Below are 12,639 nucleotides of genomic sequence, written 5' to 3'. Positions count from 1 at the left end.
ATTTAGAGCGACAGTGAAAATGTTAAGACTGATGAAGAGTAAGAAAAATCTCGAAGGAGAGGAACATGAAAGAGAGTGAGTGTCCCATTATACTACCTGATGGGGCTGCAGCACAGTGAGTACTATAGTGTCTTTGCAGCGTCTATGGAAAGACAACAAAGAGTGGAGTGGATTAGGTAACGCCACGGACAGCATGGTATTTGGAGAGCTTCTCCGGTTTATATCGGCCATTTCTTCACTGTCTTTCAGCTGTAAAAGGACCGTCTCATCCACAGATTTGTGTTGATGTATCCAGCAATTAGAAAGAGTTTGTGCCTTTTGATCCACCCTTTTCACCCACATCCTCTTTACTATTACTTCCACTTGCCCGTGTTGCTGGTCCCCTCCCCCTCCCTCCCTCCTGGGACAGTAAAGGATGTTACCTTACAAGGTCTATGACTCTCTCTCGGGGCGCGTCGCTCACCGTCTCTTCGTTAATGGCCAAGATCTGGTCTCCAGGGAGAAGCTTGCCAAAGGAGGGGCCGTCTGCAGTTAACAGGGAAAGCGCACAAGGTCACATACATACAGTTAAAAGGAAAGTTTTAATTGCATTTACATAGGATCACTTTCTCACACACACACACACACACACACACACACACACACACACACACACACACACACACACACACACACACACACACACACACACACACTAACCAGCAGAGACGGAGCGTACAATGACAGGCCTCTGGCTGCCTGCAACAAAGCCAAAGCCTTGAGTCGGGTGGCGCTGGATGGTGACCTGTCGAGCTGAGGCAGGACTCAGGGTACCGCTGTCCATAACATCTTGGCTCTCCTCTAACATTGCAGAGCTGCAGAGTACACACACACGTACACACATATTATAGATACAATACATATCCAGGTGAATTTCTTTGTGAAAAATAAGACCAGATGAAATAGAAAACCTTATTTATTCATTGCTGTGAATATTCTCCTTGGACAGAGTAAAAGTGTCATGTATAGCACACTGTACCTGTCACATGCGTTCGTGTGTCCATCCTGGACCTTGGCCATCCCCTGAGAGGAGGGAGCAGCATGGAACAGGGTCGCACTGCAATGGCCGCTCTCTGCTTCGCAATCATTCACCTGCACAATAGATAAAAGGAGACAAGAGGATGCAATCACATAAATAAAATCCCTTGCTCTCTCCACCGCGTGCTAAAATTCTCTTGCTACTCTTGTAGCATTTTCTATGTTGCAACCACAGCTTTTCTAAACACATCTTCAAGCATTTTATCACAGAAATTAAAATATGTAGGCATATGCATTGCTAAAAGCATCTAACATTTGAGGCCTGTCTTTAGAAGAACTGCAACAATCAAAGACCTATAACATAACGGCTATAGAGCATGTAAGACATTAAAGTTTCTCAATCTGCTTCTCCCAGTGTGGACCAAGCTAGTGCTGTGAACCACACATGTCCTTTTACAGATGCCTGTGTGGGAGGCAGTGAAAGCAAGTATACCAAAAGACTGAGTGTGAGTGTGTATGTGGCACGTGGGTTTCTGTGTTTGTGGCAGAAAAAAAATCACTGTAAAAAAATGGATTGTGTGAGAGCCAGATATTTATGCTCATAACTGTGATCTAGGACTCTGATGATTTCTGACTAAAGATGAGACACTGATTAGGGATGGTAATGTTGCAGATGGGCTATAACAGAGAGACACAGATAAAGAGCACAACGGTGGTGTTGATTATTATGCAGGGATACACTGTTGAGAGAAAATACCACTCTGAGTGGCACAGCCAGGGAACAAACAGGAGGCTGAGTTACATTAGTCAATAGTTCAGATTCATATTCTTGTCACTTGTTTCTGATAACAGTGGCTTATGGGAGAGCATGGCTCATTTACAATTCCAGTGATGCATTACTGATCTCTACCTTGTATCATGGTATCAGATGAGGACTGATGCGTCCTAGATAGGCTTCAGAATGAGCTCAATCCATGACTAAAAAGCCATTACATTACGTGTGCTTTGAATTTCAATCATGTTAATCATTTAAAAAGATTAGATTTGAATAAAAATGTCTGCATTCAATATTCAGCTGACTTACAAAGGATCATCTGTCTGTATCAAAGGTGCACAGTAGTGACAAATGATGCTGCTCCAGCTGGTTCTGCCTCTAAAGAGGATTAGATGTTTTTGATTGAGAATGATTATTTTCTCCTTTTATTCTGCCAATGGATTCTAACAGTGCACTTCTCTCCCCATTTACTCTCATTCTGTCTGTCCCTCTAATGTCTTCCTCTTTCCACCATCTGTCTGCCTCTACAGTTGCTGGAAGGACACTCATTCTGTTGAATCTTCAAGGAGGTGCCAGTGACTAGCCGTTCATCAGGTGTGTGTAATTATGAATGTCAGTAACTCCTCAGCAACTCCTCTCAAGTGTTGAGGAGCCAAGTTATGACCTCAGCAAGGAGACACAATAAATATCCTTGTTGTGAACACTCTGGTCACAGAGCCCTCATTTTATTCTGATAATCCGTGAATCTTTTTTATGTATCAAAGTCAAATAGAAAAACTGAAATATAGCTGAAATTGAGCAGTGCGACATCAGCGTTACACAAGCATACGTAACTCTTATTGAATCCGAAATGGAGGAATACGTCCTCCTCGGGTTGTTTTTGTTGTGTGGCGTTTGTGAACACAACAGAGGCGAGAGTATTGGAGATAGCCAGAGGGCCATTCAGCAGAGGGGCAGACCTTTTACTGAGAGAGGACACCGAGGAATTCTGTCAAGAAATGATCCCCAAGGGCATCAGCAGGACTGCCCGTTGCTATGGCTACAGCTCTCGGTAGCTTGTTGAAGCTCGGGTGCATGGTGGGATAGTGGGTGGATGAGAATGGTGATGTGGCCGCTGCGAGGGAGAGAGAAGGCTAGCCAGACGCTATTCCATCACCCTGCAGCCACTGTGGCCAGATGCCAACATTTCCTCGGGCACCAGAGGTCAGGCCTTCACATACCTGCTCCGCTCCAGTGTCCCAATCTGCAGCAGCTCACCAGCCCTCGGGGTCTGGGAAGAATTACCTTTTACTCATTATCCTCCCAGGATCGCATTCGAACAGGGCTATCATTAACTTGGAGGGATCCTGCATTTCATACAGCAACATTGCTGAATAGTTTCAGTTCCAGTGTGATCAGATAGGAAGTGACAGACGAAGCCATCGTTAACCAGTCAGTCCGTCTTTACACGCACTTCTACAACCAGCTTCCAGTTTATTGGGTACAGCCGCACAAGATACAATTCAAAAACATTTTAAGAAATGCCAGGTACCTATTGAGATACATGTCAGACGTGCAAGAATAAAAAACAAATGACTGTCCATCTTACTTTTAATAGAAGTATTGGTTGGCAGTCTGAAAAGCATCCGAGGCTTGTGAATTAAAAATGCTTTATCGATGCATCAATAACCAACCCTGATAAAGACTTTACAAGCTACCATCAGTGTCTTGGATACTTTTCAGACTGCCAACCAAAATCAAGTACTTCAATCAGCAACTCCAAGTTTCTGGACCTCGTGCAGCACTCTATATTCAATAATTAGACATGCACTTAAAAGGTCAGCAACATTTCATGTTTTATAAACCAATACAAATATCTTCCAATCAATTCCAAGGATGGCGTTACAATAGAACGGGCAGATTGTCACATTCAATTGAGAACTATGTCTGAGATGAATCCCAGATTCCTTACGGCTAATAATTCAAACTAACTAATGATTAAATGTTCTTAGTTACATATAATTACATAATGTTAATTTTTTTCTCTGGGATTGAATTGCCAGTCAAATAAAGAGAAACCTCAACCCCATCTAAGTTGTGCTGGTGAAGAGCGTGACAGCCCATAGCTGCAGTAGCTATTGTGGAGACCGGATGGGCTCTGCAGGAAATTTGCCGTGAAAGACGGCAAATTAGTTTAGTCTGAGAGCAAAAATGAAGTACATCTTAGCCATTGTGAATGCAAATAGTAAAGCCTGAAAGCTGCAGCCCTTTTCCGGAAAATTAGACATACCCCTTAGGATCCTTGAGGAGAGGGTAAATAAGTTGCCTCTCCAGTAGCCGTCTTACGTTTTATTACACTTACTGTCCCTGCTGCCAGCCAACACATTTTGCTCAGCTGTTTTTTTACTTTACTTATTTTTCAATTAAATGTATTTCCTGAACTGCACATGACTGCACTGTGGTAGTTTTTACTCCTTGTTGGAATAATCAGAGTGAACCTTGGCTAATAGAGGATGTGTGGATGCTAAAGAAAGAGCGCCTTATTTCATTGTGCATATGTCCATATATCCTATCCTTAATGAAATGAAATAGGCTGTATGAAACTTGTCAACAGGCATACTTTTATGGATGACCGTGAGCGGGACAACATGGATTTTCGCAATTTAGGGTAAATTAATACAACATTTCTGCTTGTGCAACATTATTCTGACTTAATTAGTTTAGCATATCCCCACATGCATGGGGGAATATGCGGCTTAGCATTTTGGATGCTGCATCTTGAATGTAGATTCTTAATTATGGCTTAATAAGAATTAAAAAGTCTATTGCAGTGCCAATTAGCATAGCACTTCCACATGGCACTGAATTATCTGGCCACAAACCCTGTTGATGCTTGAGGAATTTTCACTTATTTTACTGTTGCACTAATTGTTAATCGCTGATTAACTGTCTGGTAAATGCTTGAATTAGAAATTGTAACTTGAATCAGGAGGAATCAACTGCAGAAACTTGGGAGTTGTGCAGGACTAATTGGAAATTGACGAGCGCCATAAGTGACCGTATGTTATTGGATCATTGCCTTGAGAAGCCAGACAATAGGTGAGTACTATCTCAGTGATTATTTATGATGGAAAGACAGAACAGGCCGAGCATAGATCCTCTAGCTGGCTAAATAATTCATGAACATAAAGAATGCATCTGTGCTGGCATTTTGTCAATTCAAGCTAATATTGGTTTTCCCTTAAGGAGTTAGTGCCAACATAGTTGTATATGGCTCTATTGCAGTTTGTGGCTTTACCATATTAGAAAACTGCTCTGAGTGGACTTACATTTTTTAATTGTAGATTGCTGTGATGTAAACTGAAGCTCTGGATGGCAGCAGTGTTTGCAGTAATCTGTATAGGCCGGTTATGATCAAAGGCATTTAGAGACAAAGTTTGATCCATGCTAGCGACGTGGCACTAACGTCTTCTTTTGTCAACTATTGGATGAACGTTTAAGACATTCATTGTCCCCAGTCAATGAATCCTAATAAAGTTTGTGATCCCCTGATTGTACTTCTAGCACCATCATTTGTTGAAACATTTACATTTTTCCAATACTTTGATTCATTACTGCATATCTGCAAAACTATTGGCATTCCCATCAGTCTTCTTTGTAGTCCTGATTAGCAAATGATAGCATGCTAACAGTCTAAACTACAATGGTGAACACATTGGCAAAACAACAGCATGTTAGCATGCTAACATTAGCATTTAGTTTAAAGTACAGTCTAACAGAGCTGCTAGCATGTTGTTTTAGCCATATTTCCATCATTTATCTGTAGTTTGCACAAACATTCTATCCCAGGTTTGTGTTTGGTTTAAAGTTTATATAACATTACCATTTCTGGTTAAAATAAAATACTGCACTTTATTAAGTTAGTTATTGTTTTATTGGGTTAGTTTTATAGGTTTCATTTTCTTTCTTTGCTACTTACCATATCCACCATGTGTCCCAGAGACAAAAGGAGGAGGTGCGTATCCACTTCCTTTATTTATACACTGCATGACATCATTAGTGAGGTCACTGCGTTAGACCAAGTACGGGGGGAGGTCAATTATTTATGTTGATTGAGATCTGTTTATGTAAGATTGCAAATGTATGTTATATGATGAGCAACTAGAAAGTGTTTTTACTTGGAGGTTAGTAGCAAGGAACAGAGACATTGGATGTATCTGAAGGAATGGTACAGCTTAGATTGACTCCTGTAGATTGAAGGTCTATTCAAGCAGTTGCTGTTGGCTGTTAAGGAGGTCGGATGTCAGCGTTTAGCTGTGTGCACATGCTGTTTAGTTAGGATAAGTTGTGCTACGTTGAATTTTGCTCAGTTAAACCGTGTTCACGGTTTGTTTCTTATTGTTTGTAGTCTGAGTCTGAGCTATCACAGTTTGCTAATGGAGGACAGCATTCCACTCTAACAGATGCTTCTCGAGTAGCACTCAGAGCTGTGCTTCTGCAAGGAGAGGACGGAAATCAGCTGTCTGTGCAGTACATCAGCCGAAAACCTTTACCAAAGGAAAAGTGATACTCAACAGTTAAAAATTAAGCTCTAGCTCAGGCCTCTTCAGCTGCTGGCCAAGTGAGACTGGCCTGCCAATCAGTTCTGATTACTAACTGACATTTCTCATGCAGTGAAAAACAAAGTCATAACTCACAAGGTTGTTTTGCGAAAAGAGGACATTGGCAGCGCACAGAGACAAGACAGAGCATCACAGCAGCTCTACTTCCCCTCTCTCATCGTGCACACGCCCGCAGGTCGGAGTGAGTCACTGTGGATACGGGGAAACTCTGTCTGTCGCTCTGAAACTTTTTCTTGATACATTGTTGGTTTTCATAGCACCCTTAATCTAACTAAACTAGCAGGTGACTGTTTCTTGACTTAATCAAATAGGTTATGTGATATAAAAATGCAGGAAATTTGTTTCAAATTAATATAATGGCTGAGGGAAATGTCTGGCCCCACTATGCATCTATTAAATGGGCTTTAGTCACTTTGAGATATTACCTCATTGGCAAAGAGTTTGGTCTTAAGACTGTCCATAATGCATTGCACTCGATCCACATGTAAGACAAAGATTACCAGATGGTACTCGTCTCTCCAGCCTTTTGGTTTGTTGTCCAGCATAGGCCTGTACTACGAAGCGAGTTCAACATACCCAGGATGTCTTTGTTATCTGGCTTTACTACCTCTAACAATCGCAATCCCGCTAAGCGGTCCTACGAAGGTGGTTCTCAACTCGGTAAATAAACCAGGGTTTCTCAGTCTGGCTGTGAACGCGTTCACATAAGAGGGCCGGGGTTTGATCATAATCAGCTGTCATCATAATGTGCTGTCAGCAGAGTGTCATATTTCACAAATTATTACTATATTAGACAAGTACGACGAAGTGATGAATGCTGAACTGTGTGTGTGTGTGTGTGTGTGTGTGTGTGTGTGTGTGTGTGTGTGTGTGCATGCGTTCGCACTGTTCAGTCAGTGTTAGCATGTTTCCAAGTTAGATATGCTTTTTTTTTGCAGTAGAGGAGGTTGTGGGAGAACTGCAATGTTAACAACTTGTTTTTGGTTTTATAGCCGAACATATTTTGAGCCACAAACACTGGAAAATATAATATGCAGCATAAAAATTATAGATATTTTAGTTTCAATTATTGCTATATTTAACTTTACATACATATGTAAATACTTCCTATTCAATCACTGAGAAATCCTGTCAGCCAGGCTGCCAACATTTCGTATCAAATGTAGCAAATCCTTGAATCTGCAAAAATCCTGTTAGGATTGTGAAAGAGGGGACACACTAATCTCCCCAGTGTACTGTGAAATGAGCCTTCCTGGACAGAGATACTCTCTTACCTCTGTCTCGGGTATGGCCTCTATGATGCTGCAAACATGAAAGTCATTCTGGCAGCACTGTCTTCAATCTGTTTTCAATAGCTGTGATAAAATCTAAATATTTGTGCTGTTTTTTTTAAAGGATTTGTGGTTGTGACTTGTGGTGACAGACGGGCCTTTGCACTGAGCGAGCCAATCAAATGAAGCCATCGGCACCGGGCCTAATCCTCCCTGTCACTGCAGGCTGTCCCGGCCAGTTCCGCAGAAATACTGCAGGACAACACAACCAATATGTTGTGTGGGGAGAGTGAAGGCTGATGTTTGAAAGTCAGTCCTGAACTTACTGATAAACTTCTCATATCTACAGGATTGTATAATTTAAAACCTTAGACAGTCCCTTGACTGATTGGAAGTACCTCACATTGCTTTTCTGTCTTTTTTTGCAAATCCTTCCTCTTCTGTTCTTTTCCTTTCACTATGCGGTTTTATTCAGTCTCTCAATCATATGTGCACTGTGACACCCGTGCGTACACATACACATTCTTTTTTTGAAATTCACAGTAACACTTGCTCACTGTATCTCGCATCTAATCTGCTTTCTCTGATTTTTCTCACTCCTTGCAGATCATTTCCAGCCAACCCCTCTGATCCCTGCTACCAGGTAACTAATAAAAATGCAATCTCTGTAAGCCTCACTTGACATGCTGGTGGCTTGCTTGCTCCACACAATTGTCAGTTATGTCATATGAAATACAGACAAAAAGATTTGTGCAGTTGCAGGATCCATCACTCTGTCTGTCTCTGGCTGTGTTCACCCGCTGGCCTGTCTGCCAGCATGCCTGCATCCTTTCCCCTCTCTACCCAAATGACCTCCCTGGTTGGGCCAGATGGCATTCATTTAGCGAGCGCTACTGACTGGCTTCTCACTTTCACTTTCTGAGCTTGTTGCCCACCTATACTGTTTTCTCTCTGTTAATCTCCCTGTCCCCCCTCTCTATGTCACTCTCTGCCTGTCTGTCTGTCTGTCACCACCTGGTCTCTCTCCTCTAACAGCCAAAGCATTTGAAAATGTATTGTGCCTGTGGGTAAAATCAACCGCTTGAGTGGTGATTGATGCAGGAGAGCGAGAGCATCTTTAATTTGTGTTGAAATTGTCCATGCAATGTATACAGTAAGTGGACTGAGCTGTTGAGCTCTCTTCACCTTTCTTGTTTTATCACAAAAATGTGTGTTTACAGCCTTGTATGCATGAACAAGCCGTCTTATAGTACATGCTTATGTGTGCAGCGTTTCCGCCCGTGTATTGCAAAGCCGGGCTTAAGGTGACAGAAAAGTATTCAAATAATGTTTATTAAATCTTAAAGCAAACTCCTTTAAAGAATAACTAGATGTGTCGGATGTGTGTGTGTAACGCTAGCGAGTGCAATTGTGAGATTGTCTGCCTGTGAGTAGGAAGTCAGCAGTAACAATGTAGCTGTGAACGTAGCAGTGCTGTGTGTGTACAGTTTAGGATATTTGTCCGAGAATAAATGCTACAACTCCTCAGGACCCGAGCCAGGTTCCCGTTCCCGGTTAAAGTGAAGGGGGTTAGCTAGCAACAACAACGGCTCAGGCTCACTTAGTGGGCTGACCTTCAAGTTGGACCAGCTATTGTCATTGCAGTGACAAGCCTCTCCACCACTTGATTCTGTGTTTGTCAGCTGTAACACCTTTAGCTCAGAGTTCATGAATATTAGTTACCAAGACAGCAAAATAGCTGAAAGTGTTGAATAAACGGTTATAAAGTCCAGCTTTTGACTCAAATGAACATATCTGGAACATGACAGGTGATGTTTATTAAGGGGTATTGTAAACCCATTTGACAGGACGGGACATCTGACTGAAAGTATTTTTTCTAAAGGATCTGAGAAAACGGCATGTAATTATAAAGTGGCAACAAGACTCATCACTACAATATCCTTGGTTGGGTTTCTCAGAACTTGACCACTGATCACCAAGTCTTGAAATGACCAGCAGACTATACATACCAGAAACCCTGGGTCTTGGATATGGGATTTTCCCCCATGTGTTTTGTGTATTGTGTCTCTACAACATTACATTTACATTTAATTTAGCCGATGCTTTTGTCCAAAGCGACTTACAATAAGTGCAAACAACCACGAGGATACAAACTCAGAACAGCAAGGTGTTATTGTCTTGGAGGTGGTGAAAGGTTAAGATGCATCTAAAAAAGTGAATGGGGTTTGGAGTGGATGTGACTTCTTCACAATGGAGTTTACAACCCTTGAGGAGGATACAGCCCATCATTTCGTATTCCTCTCCAAATACCATTAAGCATCAAAAGCAAACATGGAAAATAAACCCTCCTCCAGAAATGGACTTCTGTGGAAGCTGTAGCTTTAACAAGCTGATCATTCTTACCTGAAATGAACTCCCTCCACATCTCTCTCTCTCTCCTCTCCGAGCTACTCTGTTTTTGTTAGCTCCTCGACTAAGACAAATGAAGATGAATGCCGGCGGACAGGCTCTTCATGCTATGTCTTGCAGTGTTATTTGAACAGTGTAAACAGATGCGAGTGTTGCACATCAATGATTTATTCACATGTACCAATAGAGAGTTCTTAAATCAATCTTTATTACTTCGTTGTGACACAGGCTAGAGATCTTTTCTATCGTCTTATATTTGATCTACTGTAAAGGGGGAAGTGTTGAATGCCTTTTCTGTCTGAGCTTTAGTTAAATCTGCTAGCACTAAATGAGTCTAAAAACATGATCAGACCAACCCTCGAACTCAGGAGTTGGCATCCTGTTATTCTCACTGGGGGGAAAAAAATCTCCATCATCTTGACATAAAAATATGATAAAAAGCTACATCTGCTTGGCCACATGTTGGAAGACTTCCCTGGTTCCACTTGTCCAAACATGGCTGACCCGTTTGGTCTTGAGCTAAGCCGCTCCTCTGACTCAGTCCTACATTATTTATGTGATCATCGCACCGCATGTCCTTCACCACAACATGGAAATTAATATCTCACCTTCCAGAGTCTGCAGACCAACTTCACACCACAACATCTCTGCTTAAGAGTAGCCAAAGAGGAAAACAATCGACCATATGCAACCAAGGGCTGAAATGCTAACGAAATGCCTGTAACAAGCTAAAAACATCAGATTTCAGCATGTCAAGAGGCTATCGAAGGATCGGCTGTGGCTCAGGAGGGAGAGTGGTCGTCCACCGGTCAAAGGGTCAGTGGTTCAATCCCCCAGCTCCTGATCCCCTGTGTGAGTGCGTGTGAATGGTTATCCCTACTGACAAGCTGATGTGCCTCTTGTATGGAGCCTCTGACTCTGTGTGAATGCTGACATGTGTTGTAAAGCACTTTGAGTGATCGCAAAAGATTGGAAAAGGGCTATATGAAAGCTGTCCATTCTTCCTGAATGATTAACAACATTGATCATTTCAACTATTTAATCGAATCACCAGGTACGATCATACTTTAATAGCAAAAATCAAAACCAGGCCTTGCATAGCTTAACATACTGAGTATACAAACAATAATTGCAGTCGTGTCAACTGTTGATTTCACAGGCACACATGGACACTATCAGTTCCTGTAGTAATGCAAGGCCTTATGCCTAATATGGTCACCAGTAGGCTACAGTAGGATCATAGGCAGCCCATGAGCATACCTATTTGGAGTGTTTTTTTGTGTGCGTGTGTGTTTCTCTGCAAAGAAAAAGCTGCTCCTGCATCGAGCCCAGTGATTTGCTTTACATGCAGTTCACATTCAGAACATCATTCAGTTCTACGGAGCTGCACCATTAACAATGACAGTCGAGGGCCCCCACAGCTCAGCACAGACCTTGTCGCACTGTGACAAGATTTTGTCTGACAGCGGGTTTCTCCTTCAGCCAGTGTCAGTTAAAACATAGCTTTAGTTTTAAAGACCTTGAGCCTGCTTCATAGAGTTGGGATCAATAGTTAGGCCTTCTATCTGGCATACAGACGATCAGACAGACATGTATAGAGAGGAGAGACAGGGAGCTGTGATGGATCAGCACGGTGGTTAAGTGCCGATATGTCACTGAGAAACGATTGGTAGACGAGGTTAGCCAAACAGATGTTCAGCCCTGACGGTCTCTGCAGGTCACTGAGCAGGTTCTTGGTTGATAAAAGGTGGATTAGGTTAAGAAATGCAGCTCATCCATGAAATAGCTTGTTACGACTTTCTCTCACTTCCCCGGCCATAAAGAAAATATTTATAGAGGGCAAGGAGCATGCTTTATTGCTGTCCAGAGACTGCGGCACCCCTATAGAGGTCAAGGAAAACATGACGTTGCTGTCTGATGAAAGCTAACACGATGTCAGCATTCTTCTTGTTTTTATTCCTTTGCATTGCTCCTATAACTATACAATATACATACAATATTCAGAGTCACCTTCTTAGCTCTTGATACATTTAAACTGGAGCCACTATAAAATGATCTGATGCTGGGAAATAGAGACTTAGCACTTTATTTCTCCAAATTCCGGTTTGTCAGAGGTCGTTCACAACTTGACATGAAATCAAGAACAATTTGCATACCCGTACTTTACATACTTTACATACTTTACATAATGCCATAATCCCTGTCCAGTATGAGCTGCATCTAGATTACAGGTAGGAGAATAGGCTTTTCAACTGAGGGAGGTGGAAGCAGCCAAGTGTGGAGCTACATTTCCATATCACTGGGGCTTGGCGAATACCACAGAGGCAATCTTCTTAACCATTCATTTGGGTCCACTTTACCCATCCATGTAACGGCACACTCGGTGGTCTGCTGAAGGTAAGATGCATACAGTATAAATGAGAGGCAGACACAGAAAACCATTCCCTAATTGCCCTGTGGGATATGCTGCGTAAGATGTTTGCTTGTTAGTCCAATGAATGTGAATCACACTGAGAATGTAAAGGCAAAAGTGCCAAATAATACCGAAGTAAATAATATGCTTACA

At 42.1% G+C, this 12,639-nt stretch overlaps 1 protein-coding gene across 3 annotated transcripts in view; it reads right to left on the bottom strand.

The window, feature by feature from the left end:
* frmpd3 (FERM and PDZ domain containing 3) overlaps positions 1–12,639 on the bottom strand; it is a 73,381-nt gene that overhangs the window by 14,611 nt on the left and 46,131 nt on the right. For 2 of the 3 annotated variants that reach the window (XM_029441667.1, XM_029441668.1), the window contains exons 3-6: positions 1,019–1,131; positions 700–854; positions 423–525; positions 97–142 (exon numbers count right to left, since the gene is read on the bottom strand). In XM_029441667.1, the coding sequence (XP_029297527.1) occupies positions 97–142; positions 423–525; positions 700–854; positions 1,019–1,059 (345 nt within the window). In that variant the 5' untranslated portion in view covers positions 1,060–1,131. Of the gene's footprint in view, positions 1–96; positions 143–422; positions 530–699; positions 855–1,018; positions 1,132–12,639 lie in introns of those variants that run through there. The other variant, XM_029441669.1, reaches the window with a different exon arrangement.

This window comes from Cottoperca gobio, chromosome 10 (genome assembly GCF_900634415.1).
Source record: "Cottoperca gobio chromosome 10, fCotGob3.1, whole genome shotgun sequence".
In the NCBI taxonomy this organism is placed as follows: domain Eukaryota; kingdom Metazoa; phylum Chordata; class Actinopteri; order Perciformes; family Bovichtidae; genus Cottoperca; species Cottoperca gobio.
This window is presented reverse-complemented; position numbering and strand designations above follow the sequence as displayed.